The sequence below is a fragment of the Lithobates pipiens genome, unplaced genomic scaffold, assembly GCF_037356315.1.
Source record: "Lithobates pipiens isolate NorthernLeopardFrog02 unplaced genomic scaffold, aLitPip1_a1.2 Scaffold_28, whole genome shotgun sequence".
NCBI lineage: Eukaryota > Metazoa > Chordata > Amphibia > Anura > Ranidae > Lithobates > Lithobates pipiens.
Window position 1 is genome coordinate 19,694,876 of NW_027507789.1, and position 24,590 is coordinate 19,719,465.

At 45.5% G+C, this 24,590-nt stretch overlaps 1 protein-coding gene across 3 annotated transcripts in view; it reads left to right on the top strand.

The window, feature by feature from the left end:
• Nucleotides 1-24,590, top strand: part of GCGR (glucagon receptor) — a 111,415-nt gene that overhangs the window by 47,581 nt on the left and 39,244 nt on the right. For all 3 annotated transcript variants that reach the window (XM_077458842.1, XM_077458840.1, XM_077458841.1), the window contains exons 2-3: nucleotides 13,341-13,478; nucleotides 20,366-20,462. In XM_077458842.1, the coding sequence (XP_077314968.1) occupies nucleotides 13,425-13,478; nucleotides 20,366-20,462 (151 nt within the window). In that variant the 5' untranslated portion in view covers nucleotides 13,341-13,424. The remainder of the gene's footprint in view (nucleotides 1-13,340; nucleotides 13,479-20,365; nucleotides 20,463-24,590) is intronic.

Consider the following 24,590-nt stretch of genomic DNA (forward strand, 5'->3'; position numbering starts at 1 on the left):
GCCAGGAGGGCCACGGGGGCTGGTCAGGAGGACCAGAACCAGAGACAGAAAATAATCTCAGGAACCCTGAAGCATGTGATGTCAGCACCTTAAATGCAACCCCCCAGAATGCACAGCAGGAGAACACTCGCACTGGGCTGGTTCTGAAGGAAATCGGTGGCATTCAATACACCCAGCTAGACTGTGCTTCTAACCTTGCCGGCGGTGACAGCGACACCTGCGGTCAAGGAGAACCCAGTGCAACCCAGCTGGACTGGCACTGAAACCATACATTTTTGAAAATTAGCCCCAAAAACTGTGATTTCAGGAGAATTAACTTTGAAAATCATATAGCGGCTGCTCGTATAGCGCTACACATAGAACACAATTCAACGCATTTCGCCACTTCTGACGTTGAATTCTGTCTTATGATAATTTTCGTATGGCGAGTAGCCTCTTCACTTTCCATATGACACTGGCATGCAACAAAAAACTGACAAAAATTTCTCCGATAATCTGATCGTGTGTACCAGGCTTTACTTGGCTTTGAAGTGGTTCAGATGCAGTCAGAGCTAGGGGATTTTAGGCGTGTGCAGCCATTAGCACTTCCTTGTGGTTCTCCTCCAGTTTAAGAGGCTCCAGATGGTCCCGATGACAATTCCTTGCATAATTCTGCAGCTGGATGTGTCAAAATAATGTTTTCTGGTATCTTCATAATGAATACAATTTTGGCTGTTTCAGCAGTCATTTAAAAAAGATGTTGTGCAATACAATTTAAGATAAAGTGTCAAAGCACGTACGTGAAAATGTGTGTCCCATTAGTTGTAATATTAGAGAAAAAAAAAAAGCTTACCATGTGACAAATTCCTTCTGGTTTCCCTTTAATCCCTCTGTGTCGGTCACCAATTTAACAATATGTCAGAAGTCGGCACAGAGGCTGCCCGAGTTCAAACTTCAGCAGACCTGGAGGGTGTTCCATTATCTCTAAATGTGGACTTGTTACTCTGCCACAAAGCCAATTACGGGGCTGACGGATGCGCTTCCCCACAGATGTGCGCACTTGGGTATTAAAACCAAGATGCAAAGAGGAAATTGTGTTTACACAAAAAGCTTCTCTCCTTTAAATAAAATTCTACTTGAAAAGGAAGCAGAAAAGACGCTTATTTTTAAAGTGGTATTTAACTCAGCATTTTAAAAACTGCCATCAGGTAGGGGGTTTTAACCACGTGCTTACTGGGCACTTATACCCCCTTCCTGCCCAGGCCAATTTTCTGCTTTTAGCGCTCTCACACTTTGACAATTGTGCGGTCATGCAACACTGTACCCATATGACATTTTATATTTATTATCATTTTTTTTTTTTTTGGAGACAGAGATTTCTTTTGGTGGTATATAATCACCACTGGGTTTTTTTATTATTTTTTTTTTTTTTGCTAAACAAAATAAATAAATAAAAAATGTAAGGAAATGTTAATTAAAAAAAAAAAAACTTTTTAGATTCTGTTATAAAATGTTGCAAATAAGAAATTTTATCTCTTTCAATGATGAGCACTGATGGACACTGATGAGGCGGCACTGATGAGGCGGCACTGATGAACACTGTTAAGGCAGCACTGATGAGGTGACATTGATGGACATTGATGGGCACTGATGAGGCGGCAGTGATGGACACTGTGGTGGCACTGATGAGGCGACACTGATGGGCACTGATGAAGCAGCATTGGACACTGAGGCGGCACTGATGAGGCGGTATTGATGGGCACTGATGGACACTTATAACTCTGCACTGATGAGGCTCACTGATGGGCACTGATGAGGCGCCACTGCTGAGGCTCACTGATTGGCACCAATGAGGCGCCACTGATGAGGCTGCACTTATGGACACTGATGAGGCTGCACTTATGGACACTGATGAGGCTGCACTGATGGACACTGATGAGGCGGCACTGATGGGGCTGAGCTGATAATCAAGGCACTGATGATCAGTGCTCTAATTATCTGTGAACATGTTGGCTGTCAGGATTGCCAATTAACTGCTCTCCTCTCCTCAAAGTACGTGAGGAAAGAATAGCCGATAACTGCCAACTCAAAGGGCTGCAGTGAAAGGCTCTTTACCAAGATCTGTGTCCGAAGACCACAGCATTCGCAGCACTCGCTGAATCTGCGCCCTGGGGGGGGCACGGTTCTAAGAGGGCATCCATGGGTGCAACAGAGCCGTGCTATAGCTATATCGGGGTAAAGAAGTCTGCCTCTTCTGGCCAGTCAGTGGTAATGTATCCTGAGCCACCCTCACACAGCTTAGAGTACAATTACGGCACTGGCTCTGTGCCATGTGTGCGTGCACGGGCGTGACATCATCACAGCCCAGCCATTCAAGCATTCGAACTGCACAAAACCAAAAGGATGACCAGGTAAAGGTGAAAGCGCCTTAGAACTGGTGGCACAGCACTGGAGGGCTCTGCTTGACAGGTAAGTCTGCTAAAATGTGCTGCCTTGCAGTGCAATACTAGCACATTCTGGCTTAAACCTGCAAGGGGCCCATTTAAAAAACTGTGAAATTTAACCGCTGGACGAAGGTATAACATTCATATATGGTGGCAAGGAAGCTCTGCTGCACAAGATCACGTACCTAGTATGTGACCCTGCACTAGAAGGTCTGGGGCACGCACACGTGCCGCTTCCAGCACCCGCCAGTCCTTCGGTCAAGAGGGAGATCTGCCCATCAGTACAGAAGGCATGGATCCTGTGTCGCTGCTAAGCAGGGGGCACCAATCCATGCCTTCCCCTAGTACGAGCACCTCCCCCTACTATAGTAGAACACCAGCTAGGCACACGGTTAACCCTTTGATCGCCCCTGATGTTAACCCCTTCCCAGCCAGTGTCATTAGTGCACTGACCACTGTCACTGGTCCCTAAAAAGTGTCAATAGTGTCAGATACGTGTCTGGTTTGATCGCTGCAATATCGCAGTCCTGATCGCCGCCGTTACTAGTAAAAAAATAAATAAATGAATAACATCACATTTCAGTTTGTACTGTAGACGCAATAACTTTTGCGCAAACCAATAAATATACGCTCATTGAGATTTTTGCTTATGTTTTGGCAGAAATATGTAGCAGAATACGTATTGGTCTAAATTGATGAAGAAATTTTAGATTTTTTTTTTCCCAATTATTATTATTATTATTATTATTTTTTTTTGGATGTGTTTTATTGCAGAAAATAAATAAATAAAAACCACACTATTTTTTATTTATTTATTTTTAAGTTGCCGTTTTTTGTTTATAGCACAAAAATAAAAAAGACTGCAGAGGTGATTAAATACCACCAAAAGTAAGCTTCTATTTGTGAGAAAAAAAAATGGAATTACGTACCGGTAATGTCCTTTTCCAGGAGTCTTTCAGGACAGCCACCTTAGAGAGACACCGGCTCCTCCCCTCTGAGGAAACACCGCCTTCAATTTCATAATTTAAGCCTCCTCCTCCCTTCGTTCCTCAGTTCTTCCAGAGTACCTCCGGCCAAACTGGGGAGACACAAGAACACGTCAAACAAATAAACCTTTTTAAGTCTTACCTGACGATCTCATGCAATGAGTTCCCGATGATCTGCAACAATTTGGGTGGGAACCGGTGCTGTCCTGAAAGACTCCTGGAAAAGGACATTACCGGTACGTAATTCCATTTTTCCCCAATCGTCTTTCAGGACAGCCACCTTAGAGAGGATAAGCGAGTATATTACCTTAGGGTGGGACTACTGCCTGTAGCACCTTTCGACCAAAGGCTTGGTCTTTGGCTGACAGAAGATCCAGTCTATAGTGTCTCACAAACGTAGAAAAACTGGACCACGTTGCAGCTCTACAGATCTGTTCCGGAGACGCACCAGCCCACTCTGCCTGAGAAGTTGCCACGGCCCTGGTTGAGTGTGCTCTAATGCCCGCTGGAGGATCTAATCCCCCTGCCACGTATGCCTGCCCAATGGCTAACCTTAACCATCTAGCTATGGTACGTCTAGAGGCTTTGGAACCCTTCCTGGCCCCTGAAAATAAAACAAAAAGTGAATCTGTCTTTCTGAACTGACTTGTGCAGTCTAAATAATAAAGAACACATCTTCTAACATCTAGTCTGTGAAACATGTGTTCCTGTTCTCTAACTGGATTTGAACAAAATGTAGGTAGCACAATCTCCTGCATCCTGTGGAAACTAGAAGCTACCTTAGGCAAAAAGGCCGGATCTATCTTCAAAACCAGACGATCCGGAAAAGCCTGAAAAAAGGGAGCCCTGACAGAAAGGGCTTCGAGTTCACTTACTCTTCTTGCTGTAGTGATCGCCACCAAAAACACCGTTTTGAGAGTGATCAGCTTTAATGAGCAAGATTCTAACGGCTCAAAAGGTTCCCCTGTGAGAACCTGTAAAACTAAAGAAAGATCCCAAACCGGGAAGGGGGAGCTTGAAGCTGGTCTTTGCCTACCTATGGCCCTGAAGAACCTTACGACCCAAGGATCTGACGCTAGATGTTTCTCTAAAAACACGCTCAAAGCGGAAACCTGAGCTTTTAGTGTTCCAAGCGCTAACCCCTTATCCGCCCCTGCCTGCAGGAACTCTAGAACGGCTATAGGGCTATGCACGTTGAAGGAACCCTCTGAACACCAGCTGTTAAACCGTTTCCATACCTTTAAGTAAATGGACTGGGTTTCCTTTTTCCTACAGTTTAGAAGAGTGGCTACCAACCGGTCTGAGAAGCCCTTGGCTTTTAGCAATTCTTCCTCAGAAGCCACGCTGCCAGGTTCCATCGTCCTACCTGAGGGCAGAACACCGGACCTTGAGACAGGAGATCCTCCTGCACTGGGAGAATCCAGGGGGGTTCTACAGACAGGCCCTTCAAGATCGAGAACCACGGCCTCCTGGGCCAGTGAGGTGCAATTAGAATGAGGGTAGTATTCTCCACTTGAAATTTCCTTAATACTGCTGGAATGAGCACTGGAGGGGGGAAAGCATAGCACCTGGAGAAACCCCAACTCTGTGCTAGTGCGTCCACCGCCAATGCCCCGTCCCCCCTGTTTATGGAGAAGAACGTTGCTACCTTCGCATTTTCCCTTGCGGCAAAGAGATCTATTGCAGGAATCCCCCATCTCCGGGTGATCATTTCGAATATTTCCTGCTTGAGAACCCAATTGCCTTCTCTCAGAGTTCTCCTGCTGAGAAAATCTGCCACCTGATTTTGTTCTCCCTTCAAGTGGATTGCTGAAAGGGACAGGATATTTGCTTCGGCCCATCTGAGGATGGCTTCCGCTAGGGCCCATAAGGACTTGCTCCTGGTGCCCCCCTGTCTGTTGATGTAAGCTACCACCGAGGAGTTGTCCGACCTTACCCTTACGTGCTTCCCCCGGAGCTCCTTCTGAAAGGTTCTGAGAGCTAGATCTACTGCCCTCAGCTCCCTCCAATTCGAGGATCTCCTCGAGTCCCTCTTTTCCCAAATACCCTGTATTAATTGGGAGTCTAGGTGTGCCCCCCAACCTGAGCTGCTTGCATCGGTCGTGACCACCCTGGAGGTTGGCATGACCCACTCTAGACCTTGGGACAAATTTGCTCCCTTTCTCCACCACCAGAGGGACCTCTTTACCTGATCTGGAATCGAAACCAGAGAATCCAAAGATTCCTGGCTGTGATCCCAAACCTTCAGCACAAATAATTGTAGAGGGCGGTAATGTAACCCTGCCCACTGAACCGCTGGAAGAGCGGATGTCAGCAACCCTAGCGCTGACATGATCTTCCTTATAGAGATCTGGTGGTTGCCCTGAAGACACAACAGAGCCCTGTCTATCTTTTGAATTTTTTCCAAAGGAAGAAAGACCCTTTGTACTGTTGAGTCCAACTCGTACCCTAGGAAAGTGACCCTCTGGGAAGGGATTAAGTTGGATTTCTCCAGGTTCAGGAGCCAACCCAGGCTTACTAACAGGTTTCTTGTGACCTGTAAATCCTGAATTAATTGTGCTGGGGAAGGGGCAAACAGAAGGAGATCGTCGAGATATGCGATCACCGAGATTCCCCTGAGACGCAGAAATGCCAGAACTTCTGCCATCACTTTGGTGAAGATTCGGGGGGAAGAGGATAGTCCGAAAGGAAGCGCTCTGAACTGAAGGTGTAGTACTTCCATTGGAGTTCTCACTGCCAGTCTGAGAAAACGCTGGTGGGACTCTGCGATTGGAATATGCAAGTATGCATCTTTCAGATCTATTGATGCCATGAAGCAGTTCGGAGGTAGGAGTGCTTTTACTGAGTAAACCGAATCCATCCGAAACCTTCTGTAGGTAACTGAGACATTCAGGGGCTTCAGGTTCAGGATGAGCCTGAACTTTCCCGAAGGCTTGCGAATCACGAAGACGTGAGAGTAGAAGCCTCTGCCTGTCTCTCCTACTGGAACCCGTACTACCACCTCCTGTTCTTCCAACTCCTGAAGAGAGGAAAGAAGGGCAGATGATTTTTCTGCGCATTTTGGCAGCTCGGTGACAAGGAACCTCAGAGGAGGGAGTTCCGAAAACTCCAAATGGTAACCTCCTCTGACGATCCCCAAGACAAACTGATTGGAGGAAATCATTTCCCACTGTGGGAGGAAGGCCCCCAATCTTCCTCCCACCGTGACCCTGTCACTGAGATTTTTTGGGCTGTTCAGGAGGGCGAAAAATTGCTCCCCCGGGGCCCTTGCTTTTGAGTCCCCAACTTTTCTTCTGCTGAACCGTACGGGGTGGTACAACCCTTTTCTGGGGACGAGTCTTTCTTTTGGCTTGTTCCCCAATTTTCCTTTTAACAGGAAAGGCCTTTCTTTTGTCTGCTGTGCGATCTAGCACCGCTTCAAGGCCTGGTCCAAACAGTAGATCTCCTGTAAAGGGGATTCCACAAAGTTTAAGTTTGGATGCATTGTCTCCAGGCCAGGTCTTCAACCATAAGGCTCTCCTGGCAGAGTTGGTCAGGGCCAAGGACCTTGCCGACATCCTCACGGATTCCGCCGAAGCGTCCGCTATGTAGGCTATCCCTTTAAGAAGCATGGGAAAGGAGGATAGAATAGTCTCCTTTGCTGTCCCTGCTTCAATGTGTGCGCTAATCTGGGTGAGCCAATACTCCATGTTGCGGGCCACCACCGTGGTTGCCATGGCTGGCTTAAGATTTCCCTGTGACGAATCCCAGGCCTTCTTAAGAAGGTAATCCATCCTTCGATCCATAGGGTTAGACAGTACCCCCATATCCTCAAAAGATAGATCAGTGTGTCTGGACACCTGGGAAAAAGCAGCGTCTAGTCTGGGAGATTTATTCCAGACGAGAGTCTCTTCCTCCGAAAAAGGAAACCTACGTCTTAATGCCCCAGAAAAGAAAGGTTTCCTTTCGGGATCCCGCCATTCCTTCTTGATGGTATCGATCAAGACGTCATGCACTGGGAACACCCGCTTCTTTTGTTCCCCCATGCCCTTGTACATCCGATCATGGAGTGACAATGTCTTAGTTTCTTCTTGAATACCTAAAGTGGTATGAATCGCTCCCAAGAGCTCATCCACATCCTCCAGGGAAAGCTTATACCGCGAGATTCTGCTGGATTCCCCATCCAACATCTCTGCGTCAGACTCCCCCTGGGAGTCTGAAACGACACTGTCAATTTCCTCCTCAGCTTCCTCCCTGGGACCCTCTGAATTCTCTCCCCTTGCAGGAGGAACATCCACAGGGCTGGATGGTACACTCTGCTGCGCTGGTGTAGGAGTGCTCGGAGGCTGGGGCCACTGAAAACTGGAAAAAAAGTTTTGGAAGGACTGAAAGGTACCAGAGAGTTCCTTCATAGAAGCTACCAGATCTGCACTCAGCTCTACTGCCTGTTCCTTAAGTAAATCCTCAACACATTGTTTGCAAATAGCTTTAGACCAAGAGTCTCCCATAGACGTTCTACACGAAGGGCACTTCTTCTTAGAACCATGGGGGGACTTGCTCGTGGCTTTCTGAAAGACACAAAATACAGGAAGGGGCAGCATGAGCCTAAAAAACAGCAACACCAGCGCTACATAGAGGACCACCGGGAGTGCCCCCCCTAGGATCAACCATCACCAGGATCCCAGACACACTACCCTTCCCCCCGACCACCAAGGAGGAACACCAGTGGAGCTACTGGATACAAGTAAGGGAACACCTCCCCAGGTTTCCTCTTACCTTCGAGTGGCTGGTGCTATTATCTCCAGGAGTTTTTGAAGCCTCTGCCTCGGACATTCTCCCGTTGAGGAAGCGTGGTACGAATGCGCCTCTAACAGCTACCTGTGCAACTGTGAAAAGAGAGGCCGCACCAGCCGAACGCTAGGTTCCCTTTCACGTGCCGCGTCCGGAACCGGAAGACGCGGATCGAACGAAGGGGTCCGCCCCCACCGGAACTGACGTCGCCCGCCTACCGGTCCGGCTTCCAGCTCCCAGCCGGCTGCGTACACAGGGGGGCCCTGGACGCCTTCGTTCAGCACCCCACTGGGCGAAACGCAAGGATGAACCTCTCCAAAGACTTCCTGCTTTCCCCAAGCGAAGATTGGAGTGCGTGTAAAGGTCAGTCGAGTATTCAGCTTCCCCAGCCGACTGGACTGTTTGTTCCGTTGAAACCCCCGCGGGTGAACGAACGGACGACCCCATAAACTTCCCGCTTTCCCCAAGCGGAGTTTAGGGTATATGGACAGTACGAACACTACAGCTCCCCGCTGATAGGACTGTCCTGGACCGACCGATGAACGGTCGGATAGCCGAACGGGGCCAGGGCTCCGCTCGGGTGGCTTCAGTTTCACCAACCGAATTTAGCCTAAGGTTCCTTGGCGATGTCTCCCCGCCGGAGGAAACACCATAACTGAGGAACGAAGGGAGGAGGAGGCTTAAATTATGAAATTGAAGGCGGTGTTTCCTCAGAGGGGAGGAGCCGGTGTCTCTCTAAGGTGGCTGTCCTGAAAGACGATTGGGGAAAAATGACAACAATTTTATTTGGGTACAGCGTCGCACAACCACGCAATTGTCAGGTTAAGGTGACGCAGCGCCGTATCGCAAAAAAATGGCCTGGTCATCTTCTGAAGGTTAAGTGGTTAATTCCACTTTAAAGTGTATCTAAAGCCCAATTTATTTATTTTGTAAGCGGATAAAAAAAAGCTGTCGGAATTTTTTTTTTTTTTTTTTTTTTCGCAGTCTGTGTTCCTGCTGGGAAGTTTCACCCCTCTATTTGTTCTGGTCATTACTATTACTAGGGAAGAAAGTGATGGGAAATCCAAAATTGGGTTATTCACTGTTTCTCATCCAGGGTTCCTCCAGAGGCTGCTTGAGGTTCCTTCAGGAATGGGCAATTTCAGTCTCTCAGATAAGTTTCCACTGGCACCATGGAGCTTTCTGTCTTCTGCCCCCTACACACGGTCAGAAATTCAGATGGAAAAAGTCAGATCGGATTATGTTGTCGGAAAATCCGACCGTGTGTTTGGGGCATTCTTCCTTGCTTTTTTTTTTTTTTTTTTTTTTTTTTTTTTTTAGCTATCTGTAAGCGGGAATTTTTTCTTGATGACCACAAATGTAAGGATCATTCTTCCCACCGACCATCACATCAATGTACAATGAGCTGTAGATACAGCAATTAGTAGTAGGGCTTCACCAGAAGACCAGAAAGTTATTTCAATGGTTCCTCCCATGGTAAAAAGTTTGAAAGAGGCTGGATTTTAACCACTTCCCGACCAGCGCACGACGATGTACGTCGACAGCATGGCACGGGCAGGCATATTGGCGTACATGTACGTCCAATATTCGTTGCCACCGTGCCATCGGGAGCGCGCCGCCGGCGGCGCGCTCCCGCGCTGGTCGGGACCCCCGTGAGTCCGGTCGCGGGACCCGCGGACTCGATCGCCGCGGGCATCCCCGCGATCGTCTCACGGAGCGGCCGAATGGAGGAAATGCTGTATAAACAACATTTTCCCATTCTGCCTAGCAACTAGTGACGCTGATCTCTGCTCCATGTGATTGGAGCAGAGATCAGTGTACACTAAATGAAAGCCCAACCCCCCCCCACAGTTAGTAACACACCCCTAGGAACACTTAACCCCTACACTGCCACCCACTGGTTAACCCTTTCACTGCCAGTGTCATTTACACAGGAATCACTGCATTTATATAGCAGTGATTACTGTATAAATGACAATGGTCCCAAAAATGTGTCAAAAATGTCCGATGGGTCCCCGACAATGTCGCAGTCACAATAAAAATCGCAGATCGCCGCCATTACTAGTAAAAAAAAAAATAATAAAAAATTATTAATAAAAATGCTATAAAACTATCCCTATTTTGTAAACGCTATAACTTTTGCGCAAACCAATCAATAATCGCTTATTGCGATTTTTTTTTACCAAAAATATGTAGAAGAATACGTATCGGCCTAAATTGAGGGAAAAAAATGTTTTTTTATATATTTTTGGGGGATATTTATTATAACAAAAAGTAAAAAATAATGCGTTTTTTTCAAAATTGTCGCTCTATTTTTGTTTATAGCGCAAAAAATAAAAACCGTAGGGGTGATCAAATACCACCAAAAGAAAGCTCTATTTGTGGGAAAAAAAGGACGTCAATTTTGTTTGGGAGCCACGTCGCACGACCGCGCAATTGTCAGTTAAAGCGACGCAGTGCCGAATCGCAAAAAGTGGTCTGGTCTTTGACCAGCAAATTGGTCCGGTCTGAAAGTGGTTAAAAGGTCGGTCTTCACCCATTTTTTTTATTTTATTTTTTGCACGCTGGAAAAGGACAATGAGGGGAATTTACAAAAACTACATAGAGCAGCTCTGCATGGCAACAAGTCATCTTCTAGCTTTCAATTTTAAAGCCTAAGTTCCCGGTTCACACAGGGACAACCTACAGCGCGATTTGGAGGCGACTTTTGCGCAACTTACAACACAACTTAAAGTTGCCTCTAGGACAGGCGCCTTTGGCTATGGCCAATCCACAGAATGATCAGCTCTGTGGGAGGGAGGGGGTTGCCTGGGTAAACGTGGGAAGTGTAAAATCGCTTCCATATAGATGGAGATCTCCCTTTAGATTTCAATGGAAGTTGCCTCCATGGGTACAAGTTGCCTTGTACTAGTACAGGGACCTTTCCGGAAGTTGGCTCTCATTTACTTCTATGGCATTTCTTATATCTAGCAACTTGAGGACTTACAAGTCGGATCCCAAGTCGTTGTAGAGTGAAACGGCACTAACTGAACAAGCTGGGGCAAGAAGCTGATTGCCGGTTCCTATGAACAGCTTCTCTAAATTGACCGTTCGAGTTTTAGAAAATCCTTTCCAATTTACTTAGACCCCTTTACTTAGTGACCCCTCGACAGGCTGAAGCTTTGTCATGTCAAGGGGCATGCCTAGAGTTATGCAAATAGAGACTTCCAGAAAGTCGGTATTTACATGCAGCTTTCAGGGTGCCCTGGTGTTGAATTGGTAAGGTAGGAACAGGCTTCCTATGGTGCTTATAAGACTTCTTTCTTAATAGCATTGGTTGACAGGAAACCTGCTGACTGTAATAGAAAGAGCAGGGAGATGATCTCACCAATCTGCTGCTGCTCCTTTTTCTGTCCAGTCACAAGTGGTGCTTAACTATATTAGAAAAGAGTTGGGTCACAAACCTGTCTGTGCTGTGTGGCAAAGCTGTTGACATCTCAGGACGGGATGGACAGTTATACAAAAATCCTATTGGCAGGTTAACCATCTGTTTGCCTGGGGCTTGGCTTTAGTAAAAGTATTCATACCCCTTGAATTTTTCCACGTTTTCTCATGTTACAACCAAAAATGTAAATGTTTTTTATAGGGATTTTATGTGCTGGACCAACACAAAGTGGCACATAATTGTGAAGTGGTAGGAAAATTTATAAATGGGTTTTCAATTTTTTTTTTTTTTTTTTTTACAAATATGTCAAAAGTGTGGGGGGCATTTGTATTCACAAATCTTTTGCAGACTCTAAAGCCCCATACACACTATCAGATTTTCTGCTGATTTTTTTTTTTTCCTTCAGATCTACCAAAACCATGTAATATGAGGTCAAACCTTAGGCCCTTGCACTACATGGTTTTGGTAAATCTGAAGACAAAAATCGGCAGAAAATCTGATAGTGTGTATGGGGCTTTACAGGTTTTCTTCTAATATTGCCCTGTATTTGGCTCCATCCATCTTCCCATCAACTCTGACCAGCTTCCCTGTCCCTGCTGAAGAAAAGCATCCCCACCACATGATGCTGCCACCACCATGTTTCACGGTGGGGATGGTGTGTTCAGGGTGATGTGCAGTGTTAGTTTTCCCCCACACATAGCGTTTTGCTTTTAGGCCAAAAAGTTCAATTTTGGTCTCATCTGACCAGATCACCTTCTTCCACATGTTTGCTGTGTCCTTCACATGGCTTCTCGCAAACTGCAAACGGGACTCTTCTTATGGTTTGCTTTCAAGAATGTCTTTCTTCTTGTCACTTTTCCGTAAAGGGCAGATTTGTGGAGAGATGACTAATAGTTGTCCTGTGGACAGATTCTCCCCCCTGATCTGTGGATCTCTGCAGCTCCTCCAGAGTTACCATGGACCTCTTGGCTCTTCTCTGATGAATGCTCTCCTTGCCCGGCTGGTCAGTTTAGGTGGATGGCCATGTCTTGGTAGATGTGTAGTTGTGCCATACTCTTTTTTTTTTTTTTTTTTTTCTTTTTTTCCATTTTCGGATGATAGATTGAACAATGCTCCGTGAGATGTTCAAAGCTTGGGATATTTTTTTTTTTTTTTATAACCTAACCCTGCTATAAACTTCTTCACAACTTTATCCCCGACCTGTCTGGTGTGTTCCTTGGCCTTTTATGATGCCGTTTCTTCACTTGGGTTCTCTAACAACCCTCTGAGGGCTTCACAGAACAGCTGTATTTATACTAAGATTAAATTGCACATAAGTGGACTCTATTTACTAATTTGGTGACTTCTGAAGGCAATTGGTTCCACTGGATTTTAGTTAAAAGGAATCAGAGTAAAGGGGGCTGAATAAAAATGTCCCCCACACTTTTCACATATTTATTTGTAAAAAAAAAATTCATACTCATTTATCATTTTTTCCTTCCACTTCACAATTATGTGGCACTTTGTGTTGGTCTATCACATAAAATCACAATAAAATATATTGGCGTTTTTGTTTGTAACTTGACAAAATGTGGAAAATTTCAAAAGGTATGAATACTTTTTCAAGGCACTGTATATCTAATCTCCAACAAGAAAAGAAAATGAAAACTCTTGACATGGTTTTTGTATGTTTGATGATTTTGAGATGTGGGGTCTTTTTTGTATTAACTTCTAATCCTTTTTTTTTCTTTTTTTCAGCTGCTGCAGCCGTGCACACTTCTCCTGAAAGCTCCACTGCAAGAAATCACAAAATCCTCCAGATGAGGTTGTCGGTGCCCAGTGATGCCCCAGCCTATCCGCCTCCGTGTCTTTCTGGTGCTGATAGCGCTATACCAGGTACCTGTGCAAACAATAACTTAAGATATTACAGATGCTAATTAATGCACCTCTGTGTTCATTAATACATTATTATGTATTTTTTAAATGCAGTACCTGAACTTGACTTTATGTAAGCCTCATGTAGTCCCTGTACAGCAGAGCTCAGACCAGACAGTGGGCGGAAGCATCTCAAGAAACCAATCTGTTATTCTGCGATGTAATGATCATGCTAATAGTAGGAGAGTGCAGAGTCGTTACCCCTCCTGTAGTTTTCTGCAGGGACCCTGTAGTGGGTTGGACCTGCTGGCCCTCCCCCACAGCTCTGCTCTATGCACAGGATATGTACAGCACAGTGATGTCACTTCTACTTTATAATGGTAATACCTTTTGGCTTGTTAAACCGGTTCTTCACCCTAAAGGGGAAGTTCCGCTAATCTGATCCCTCCCCCCCCCCCCCTCCGGTGCCACAATCGGCACATTTCAGGGGGGGGGGGGTGCAGTTACCTGGATAATCCAGGTATCTGCACCCACTTCCGGGACAGACTGCCGCAGACCCCCACCCTCCCGTTGTGTTCTGGGAAACACACAGTTCCCAGGACACAGCGGGGACCAGAAGAGACACATGCGCAGTAGGGAACCGGGCAGTGAAGCCGCAACGCTTCACTTCCCGATTTCCTGACAGAGGATGGCGATCGCTCGTCATCTGCCGCCGACATCGCTGGACCCTGGGACAGGTAAGTGTGATTTTATTCAAAGTCAGCAGCTGCAATATTAGTAGCTGCTGGCTTTTAATATTTTTTTTTTTTTTTTTTTTTTTTTTTTTTTTTAGGTGCAGAACCACTTTAAAGGCATCTGGTGCACACAAAGTGGATTATTATCCTTTGCAGCTTTTGAGGGTTATATTTAAAGAAACTTTTTTGTTCCCGGAGTTCAGCTTTACAGGGGAGGGGGGGAAGATTTAAAACTCCTTTTCTCCTTTTTAGGATTTTGTTGCTAATGCTTTTCCTGCACTTTGTGACAATTATTGCCTGGAAAGGGATGATGGAAATCTCTTCAAAAGGGGAAACCCATCCTTTCAAAAACGGAATCCTGATTTGGAAAAAGGATTACCCCCTTGTGTCAGTATTTTTGTTGGACTACCTTACAGCCTTTAGTCTGTTGGGATTTGTCTCTACTAACTTTTCACCTCTAGACTTTGCAATATTTTCCCGCTCTTCTTTGCATAACTGCTCAAGTTCGGTTATATTTGATGGTGACAGTTTGTGGACTGCAGTCTTCAACTCATTCCACATATTTTCAATGGGGTTTAAGTCTGTGCTCTGACTAGGCCATGCAAGGACATTCACCTTTTTTCTCCTTTTGCTGTGTGCTTTGGGTCAGTCATGTTGGAAGATAAAACTTCTGCCCATTGACAACGTTCTGGCAGAGGGCAGCAGGTTTTTTGACCCATACATTTTTCCTTCTATCCTGATGCTCCAGTCCATACTGCAGAGAAACTCCCCCGTAACAGGATATTGCCACCTCCCATGCTTTACTATAGGAATGGTGTTATTTTGAGCTGTATTGGATTTCCACCAGACATATTGTTTGGTGTTGAGGCCAAATAATTCAATTGTATGCCAAATGAAACTTGCCAACCTGTCCCAAACTACAATTGCCACCCTGTTCCACATTAAGATTCTCCTCCTGTTCTAAATAAAAATTCTGATTCTGTCCCAAACTAAAAATTGTCAACTGATTCCAAACTCGACATTCCATGCTGTACCAAACTAAAATTGGCACTCCGTCCCCAATTAGGATTTTACATCCTCTCCAAAATTAAAATTCCCATCCTGTGCTAAACCAAAATTCCCGTCCTGTGCCAAATCGAAATTGCTCTCCTGTGCCAAATTAAATATTCTATGCTGCACCAAACTAAACCTGGCACTCTGTCCCAAATTAAGATTCTCATCCTTTCCAAATGTCCAAAATGAAAATTCCCTAAGCCAAACTAAAATTCCCATCATGTGCCAGAGTAAAATGTCCATCCTTTGCCAGATTAAACTTTCCATCCTTTGCCAAACTAAAATTCCGATACTATGTCAAACTAAAATTTCTATCCTTTGACAGATTACAATTCCCATCCTTTGGCACAAGGTGAACATTTTAATGTGGCAAAGGATGGAAATTCTAGTTTGGCAAAGGATGGAAATTCTAGTTTGGCAAAGGATGGAAATTCTAGTTTGGCAAAGGATGGAAATTCTAGTTTGGCAAAGGATGGAAATTCTAGTTTGGCAAAGGATGGAAATTCTAGTTTGGCAAAGGATGGAAATTTTAGTTGGGCACATGGTGGGAATTTTAGTTGGGCACGGGATGGGAATTTTAAATCAAACTAAAATTCCCATCCTTTGCCCGACTAAAATTGCCACCCTGTTCCAAATCAAGAATATCCTCCTGTTCTATATAAAAAAATACTGATTCTGTCCCAAACTAAAAATTGTCAACTGATTCCAAACTCGACATTCCATGCTGTACCAAACTAAAATTGGCACTCCGTCCCCAATTAGGATTTTACATCCTCTCCAAAATTAAAATTCCCATCCTGTGCTAAACCAAAATTCCCGTCCTGTGCCAAATCGAAATTGCTCTCCTGTGCCAAATTAAATATTCTATGCTGCACCAAACTAAACCTGGCACTCTGTCCCAAATTTAGATTCTCATCCTTTCCAAATGTCCAAAATGAAAATTCCCTAAGCCAAACTAAAATTCCCGTCATGTGCCAGAGTAAAATGTCCATCCTTTGCCAGATTAAACTTTCCATCCTTTGCCAAACTAAAATTCCGATATTGTGTCAAACTAACATTTCTATCCTTTGACAGATTACAATTCCCATCCTTTGGCACAAGGTGAACATTTTAATGTGGCAAAGGACGGGAATCCTAGTTTGGCAAAGGGCGGAAATCCTAGTTTGGCAAAGGGCGGAAATCCTAGTTTGGCAAAGGGCGGAAATCCTAGTTTGGCAAAGGGCGGAAATCCTAGTTTGGCAAAGGGCGGAAATCCTAGTTTGGCAAAGGGCGGAAATCCTAGTTTGGCAAAGGGCGGAAATCCTAGTTTGGCAAAGGGCGGAAATTTTAGTTGGGCACGGAATGGGAATTTTTAAACAAACTAAAATTTCTATCCTTTGCCTGACTAAAATTTCTATCCTTTGCCAAAATAAAATTCCCATCCTGTGCCAAAATAAAATTCCCATCCTGTGCCAAGCTAAAATGAACAAACTATCCCAGGCTTAAATGGCCACGTTGTCCCAAACTAAAATTCTCCTTCTGTCCCAAACAGAAAAAAAAAAAAATAATGTGGCAAGAGTTGTTCTTAACATATTCTGTCTCTAGATAGGCAATGAGAAGAATCAGCATAGAGCTTGCCTCTTAGACAGATGTACGCCTCAGTCCCCAGAATGTCCCCAGTGATCGATTTTTCCTGAGTCCAGCATTTCTTGGAAATCCTCCAGCAGTTCATAATAAGAGGGAATGACCAGGAGTGCATGTCACATCCTCTGCTTACACAGAGCCACATGTATTATCCAGAGAGGTAAATAAGAGTGACAGTTCACAGACAATATCTCAATGCTGCAAGAGCAGTATCTAGACAAGGCATAGCTATAGCCGCAATAATTAATGCTTAAAATAAATATATTTTAAAGCCAGCTTTTCACATAGTGTTGGTGTGTTGAGTGTCATTTATTTTGAATAGTCACGTTACTTACTATATGTTATGATGCATTGTGATGGAAGATAAGGTGCATGTAAAAATAATATGTCGGGACATGATAATGACCAGAGCATGTTGGGTACAATTCTCTTCACTCCCAACACATTTCAAATAGACTACATTTCTTTCTCAGAGGAACGAGAATCTTTATGGGACCCAAGCAATCATGGTAAACCTATGGCCAACATCATTGCGGTGCTAAAAAAGCCACCCGGCAAACCCCCCAGCCCCAGAGTGCCTCCTTCTGCAGGACCCACGGCACCACTTCTATATGGGTATTGCTTGGGATAGTACAAGATTTTCTAGAAATATTGACCAGCCCACAGTTTAAATAATGGCCGGACCCCAAAGAACCTGGTCAATGTTTGGGATAACCAACAGAGAAGAAATTGCTTATTAATTACAATGTCCAAAATGGAAAGATTTTGATTTGATCAATGTAAGGCATTGTGACTTAAGTGTCGCTGTTTTCTTATTGACCTGCAAGCCACTTTTTAGTCCTCTATAAAGGTCAGACCAGGCGGCTAAATTTTTTTATAATTTTTTTTTAACATAAAATTTATTCATCAAGTCATTTATTTTCTGGCCTCTTAGGCTGGGTTCACACTGGCGCGGCTAGGAGAACCGGATGTGATTCGCACCGCACTGCAGTGCAAATCACATGCGATCTCTGTGCGATGCGAGTTCAGCCATACAGATAGTATGGCTGAATTCGCATCACACCCGCCACAAACTCGCACAGGACCCTTTTTTTGGTCCGCAGCAGAATCGGATCGCATGGGTGTTCACACCATGCGATCCGATTCCTGTCCGAGTTTGCAGATCGCACTGCGATATGCAAACTGATCTGGGGGGTGTCATTAACATTTCACTGACACTCCCAGCAGTCCGCATAGGGCAGTGTGAACTGCCGGCGGGAAGCTTGCGACACGGGAACCCGCCGCGGATTCGCGGCGTTCCCGCATCGCTTCAGTGTGAACCCAGCCTTAGGCCAAAAGAGCTGCAAGAGGTAATGCACAGTTGCAATGATATGTACAGTTTTACTAACAGAGGCCAGAGTTGCAAATTTGGGTTCAACCTTTTAAGGTTTGTTTTTACTTTCACATTAAGGGGTTTAATCTGGTTCTAATCTTTTTTTTTTTTTTTTTTTCATCTCAGTACTGCTGATCTCCTTCAGCACTCCAGTGTGCTTTAGAGCATGCACTACGTGCCCCCTGCACCGTGATGGTTAATTCCCGCATAAATGTTAGTGGTCCGTGCCCTCTAGAACACTGGTGGTCAGTGGTGGGTTCAGCTCTAAATGTTGGTCGTTATTGCTGGGTGCCACTGTCAATGTTGGTGGTCAGTGCCCCCCTACCCCATTGGCGTTCCAGTGGTCAGTGCCCCCCTACCCCATTGGCGTTCCAGTGGTTAGTGCCCCCTACCTCATTGGTGTTCCAGTGGTCAATGCCCCCTACCCCATTGGCGTTCCAGTGGTTAGTGCCCCCTACCTCATTGGTGTTCCAGTGGTCAATGCCCCCTACCCCACTGGTGTTCCAGTGGTCAATGCCCCCTAACCCATTGGTGTTCCAGTGGTCAATGCCCCCTAACCCATTGGTGTTCCAGTGGTCAATGCCCCCTACAGCATTAGTTTTCCAGTGCCAATGTTGGTGGCCAGTGCTCAGCACCCACTTAAATGTTGGTGGTCAGTGCTTCCTACAGAATTGATGTTCCAGTTGCCAGTGCCCCCTACCCTATTGGTGTTCCAGTCAGGGCCATCTTAAAAGCATCATGGGCCCCTGTGCAAAGTAATGCACTCGGGCACCTACCAACATGCCCCAATTTATGCACCTATTTTGAAAAAATAAAGTATAAATAGTTGATATAATTAAACATGTATTCATTAGTACTTTCGATAAAATCGATTTTACAAAAAGACATTCCATTAATCAAAGTCTAGTCAACACAAAGGACACAGTATGGGGGGGCACAATACTGGGATCAGGAGGGCATAGTATAGGTTCAGGAACGCTTCCTGGGACACAACCATATCGGCACAGTTTAGTAAAAAGCATGACTGTCCCAGCAAATCCGTATGATGTAATGCAAGATTATTGTGGGGCTCCCATGTACCTGGGGCCCCTGGGCAGTCCCCAGGAGTGCCCTTGCATTAAGATGGCCCTGGTTCCACTAGTCAATGCCCCCTACAGCATTGGCTTTCCAGTGGTCAATGCTCCTTACAGAATTGGTGTTCATAGTGCCCCCCTTCAGCATCATGGCCCCCTTCCTTTGGTCAGTTGTTACTTGCCTGAAGTAACAAGAAGAAGCTGCGATGGTCCCACACTATTACCTGTTCTCCTGGAACCATGTATGGGATATCGCTCCACCTGTTGCTGCCTGCACTTTGCCCAGTGTTCATGACACTACCATTGCGCTCTCACTTTATTCCACAATGATTTTTAAAGCTTGGTTGAAATATCTGTAAAAAAAAACATTAGTATGGAGACAGTGTCATGAACACCGGACAGCCAGAATGAGGTGTTTCTACACTTGACCAGGCATAAGACCCGGGGCACGCATCTTCAGACGCCAGGGTCTAGCGAAGACAATGGTTTGCATGCACACACTTCAGCATCAACCGCATATCATTGCTTTGGGCCATTTTCTTATTGGGGACAATGGTGGACCATGCCTGGACAATGTGTGCCAGCACAGCCACACGCAGTTCTAACCCAGGAGGCACAAGTGACAGGGTGACAATGCTGAAGCATTTGGAATAGAGTTGCCAGCCCATCGCAGAAAGTGCCTGAACAAGGGCCTTCAAGCAGGATCGCCAGGGATCATTTTACGGTGAGCTGCAGATATAAAAGAATTGAAAACAACATGGTAACGTTTATATGAAATTTTTATTTGTTGGGTTTAGCTTTACTTTTAAGAGTGAATTTTCAAATCTTTGCATAAACTTACCATCAATAGGTGCTCATTAATTTGATGAATATGTCCTTAAACAAAGTTCTCCTTAATTGTGGTTGTTGCCTGGTTCTTCTTCGGTGAAAAGATCTAGCATGTCAGCTGATGGTCATGTAGGAAGTAATGATACTTACGGACCACGATTAACCTTCACATAACACCACTTTTCTCTGTGTCCATCGCTTGATTTTCATGTCTTCTCCAACCAGGCTGCCTCTGCTCAGGTGATGAATTACCTGCGTGACAGCTGGAAGAAATACTCCATGGAGTGCGATGACAAAATGTTGAAGGAGCCCCTTTCATCAGGTAAAAGCTTATAGTCCTATCTGATCACAAATGCAAATTATAAGGCCTCATACACACGAGACACTTTTTTTAACTAGGGTTGCCACCTGTCCAGGATTCACCCGGACAGTCCGGGTTTCAGTTCACCTGAAACCCGGACACATTATTCAGACAGAAATGTGGCTCAGAACAGGGCTTGACAAGAGGGTGGGGGGCACTATGTGCGCCACATTACTATTCTCTTTGGAGTGCCCAAAGGTGTCTCGGGTCTGTTACAACCCTATAGTGCAGTGATGGCAAACCTTGGCATACCAGATGTTTTGGAACTACATTTCCCACTACGCTAATGCACTCTTCAGTGTGGTTGAGCATCATGGGAAATGTAGTTCCAAAACATCTGGGGTGCCAAGGTTCGCCATCACTGCTATAGTGTATATTTAAAGAAATATATGTCTGTGCGCCACTAAAGTGTTCGGGTTGGGCTTGAAGAAAAAGTGGCAACCATATTTTTAACACTGCTCCTAAGGGTGTCTGGCATTTATTTTCTGCCTCTAAACATCCCTGCATGTTAGAAGAAAAAACAACCCCACTACAAGTGTGTAGAGGAGCAGCAGCGTTTTGGCTGAAAAATTGCTCGATGCGTTTCAACGTGTGTTTAGCAATTGAGCATTAATTCATTTCAATGTGCAGAAAGAAGGGGAACCTGGACAGGAGGGGCGGCAAGAGAGGCATTTATTCAGATATTCAGATTTAGAATATTTTATTAATCCCAAAGGGGAAATTACAAAAAAAATTACCATGCCTGATTCACTCTATTTTCTTCCTGCAGCAGCTGAAAGCCGGTGTACCCTCCTCTCCCTTCTGCAGGCATTCAACTGCTGCAGGAGAAAAATGAAGGGGATCGGTTTCAGTAAATGCCACCCCTCCTGTCCAGGTTTCCCTTCCCTCTCCTGCCCGAGTCCCCCTGTGTGCTTCTATGGTCCACTGCCCCTGGCAGCACTGCTGGCTTCCCCTCCTCTCGTGACGGTTGCTGCGGGGATCCTTTCTGGATGAAGAGCGGGGGAAGAGGCTGGTAAATGTAATTTACCGACACCCTTCCTTTTCTAAATTAACACAGTGAGTGATTGGTACTGATCATTCACTGTGTTCATTTAGAACTGATGCATAGTGAACTGTTCGCCATGCTTCGGTTTGAATGAACATTCATTCATTCTGTTCATCTGAGGCTGCAGACATTGAGATAGAGGACTTTTGCTGTTCTGCTTTCTCTGTCTCAAAAGTGAGATATTAGGAGTCTATTTAGACCCCTGATGTTTCACCAAAGCCCCCTAACACGGTTGCTGAAAAAAATAGTAATTAAAAAAAAAAAAAATTTAAAAAATAATAAAAGTGATAAACGACTGACTATGTCCCCTGCCTGATGCAAGTTTTCTGGGGTTTTGATCTCTTTCATGTTGTTCATGTAGATCTCTGCTTCTCAAAAGGTTGCCTATCCCTGTTTTTACACTGTGTCGCTGGAGAAAAGCACTTGCTGTGACCTCCTGTGTAGGTAATTCAGTAAACTTCGAGGGCCCGGGCAGGGGCCCGCCCAGGCCCTCTGATTTTCCCCTACTATGTAGAGTGATGGGGCAAGCCCTTTCCTAAAGCAGCATCCTTTGTGCTCAGCCCTCCCTCCCTGCCCTGTACAGCCCCTTCCTCCCTGCCCGGCTCAACTATGCGTGGGCACACAAGGTGGGGGGGCAGGCAGGCCACACTCTACGCTGCCGCGTAAAAGCGGTGGGCTAGTTTGTATGTAAATCTGGAAGTCGGAGGGCCTGGCCACCATGGGTACCCTGGGTGGTAGTAGAAGCAGCAGGTGGTAGTGGGGGGCGGGGGGGGTCCCCAGGTAACATTTTTGCATTGGGGCCCACAAGAATCAAGCTATCCCTCTGCTCCAATGGTTTTGTTAATCATGAAACGAGGATTTTTAAACATATAACTCTGTGTTCTGAAAGGAAACCTCTTTGTGCGTCATTTTGACTTACGCTTACCCACAGTCATGGCAAGGAAAATCTAGATCAATGTGACTTTTTACTATTATCTGTCTTTGAGGGGTGTGGTTACAGTAGTTTAATTTCATTTAGTTGTCTTTAGATTTTTTTTTTTTTTTGTTTGTTTTTTTTATGCATTATATTGTTATTTGGGTACTATTTTTAATGTTTTTATTTATTTATTTTTTGAAATCGAAAGAAAGAAAAAAAAAAAAGTGAAAAAGAATGGAATGTTTAAAGGACTGTTTTTTGCACAAGAACAGGTTGGGGATAGTTGGGGGAAAAAAAAGGAGCTTTTGCAACTCTCAGAAGATCTTTTAAAGCTCATTGCACCCCTGAATTCATCAAAAACCACAAAAAATCCCAGGTGAACCGTTTTGATATTACTGTAATGCAGTTAAGACTTCATAAGCTGTAATTGATATGCAAGTCTTTCAAACCATATTTTTAATGTACTGCAGCATGCTGTAGATCAGGATTAATTTTTTATTTTTTTTTTAAAGCGGGCTGACACACTGTACAATGATCCAATCATCCGCGCTCACGCTCCAAAGTGCAGCTGTAAACTGAAAGCTTCAGTTGGACTTTAAAGAAGTTCAACCAAAGCCTGTTTGTTCATTCTGCACTCCTGTGACCCATTTTCAGCAGACAGCGGGCTGAAGCCTGCTGTCGTCTGATGTCGCAGAGCTGGTCCAGGCTGGGGAAAGATCGTCTGTATATGTTTCGGAATCCACCCACGTGCCTGGACCGCCACCCAGCTCGGCCTCTCGGTGAGCCTCTAAGAGGCTGAGCCAGTGTTCTGCCTAATAGAGTCTGGCCATCAATATGTGTCCGCTCCGTACTGCGCATGCGCAGTACGGAGCAGACGAAGCTTCGGAAAATCTCCGAAGCTGAACGGCGCCTGCGCCGTGAGTGGAGGTGGTAGCCCCACCATCCAAGCGGACATAGGGTTGTGAATTTTAGAGGGCCCCTCGCGGGCGAGCTTCGCTCGCCGCGCTTCGGGCTCGGCCTCGCTGCGCTCGGCTCTTTTTTATTCTAACTCTTTGTCCACTTGGATAGTGGGGATAGAACCTGGACTCACGGCACAGGCGCCGTTCATCCTCGGCAATTTTCGGAATCTGTGTACCTGTGTACTGCGCATGCGCAGTACGCAGGGGACAGCATCTGATGGAGGACCCTATTTGACAAGACACCGGCCACCACCACTCCCTTTCAGTGAGCGTGGGGGGGGACGCTGAGCAGACAGCGGTGTCTGACCATCACCAGCTCTCTGCTCAAGGAGCTCTGAGAACCGACCAATCGGTAGGGTTTGATCGCTCGTTTCTCAGTTTTGGATAGGGTTGCCACCTTTTCTTCAAACCCAAACACTTTCACGGAGCACACCAATTTTGTTTTATAGTATAAACTATACATATATTTTGCTATTAAATAACATTTCTAATCATATGACATTAATGACAAGAGTTCCCCTTTGACTGTAAGCAGGAACTCTGGGGACTCTGATGTACAGAGAGAACTCTGGGGACTCTGATGTACAGAGAGAACTCTGGGGACTCTGATGTACAGAGAGAACTCTGATGTAAGGGGTGCTCTGAGAACCCCAATTTATTTAGTGTACTCGCTCAGAGGCAGGAGAGAGAAGGGGGGAGACTTCAATCACAGACAGATATGGATGGTGAGCTCACTCACCCCTTGGCAGTCAGCGCCTCTCATCCAGATGTATAATTTCCAGCCCCCACTTTCCTTTTCTGAGGAACAGCACGGGGATTGCAGTGTGTGCAGACACAGAGGGGGAGGGGTGGAAGGAAGAGGTGCAGATCAAGCGCTTTCTCCTCTCCCGTCTGTGTGTGTGTTTGGGGGGGATTGTTAATGCTGGCTTTGGCCAGTGAAAGAAAGAAAGACAGCCACTCTCAGCTTAGACAACTGCAGCCAGCAACCCTGCTGGGAAGCCATAGTCCGGTCTGTATAATGTGTCTGGGTTTCAGTCTGAAACCCGGACGCATGATTCCAAACTGTCCGGTTGAATCCAGGACAGGTGGCAACCCTAGTCTTGGAGCCAAGCTGATGCTGCATCCACCTTGGTAAGTATGATTCTAAGAAAAAAAAAAAAAGGAAAAAA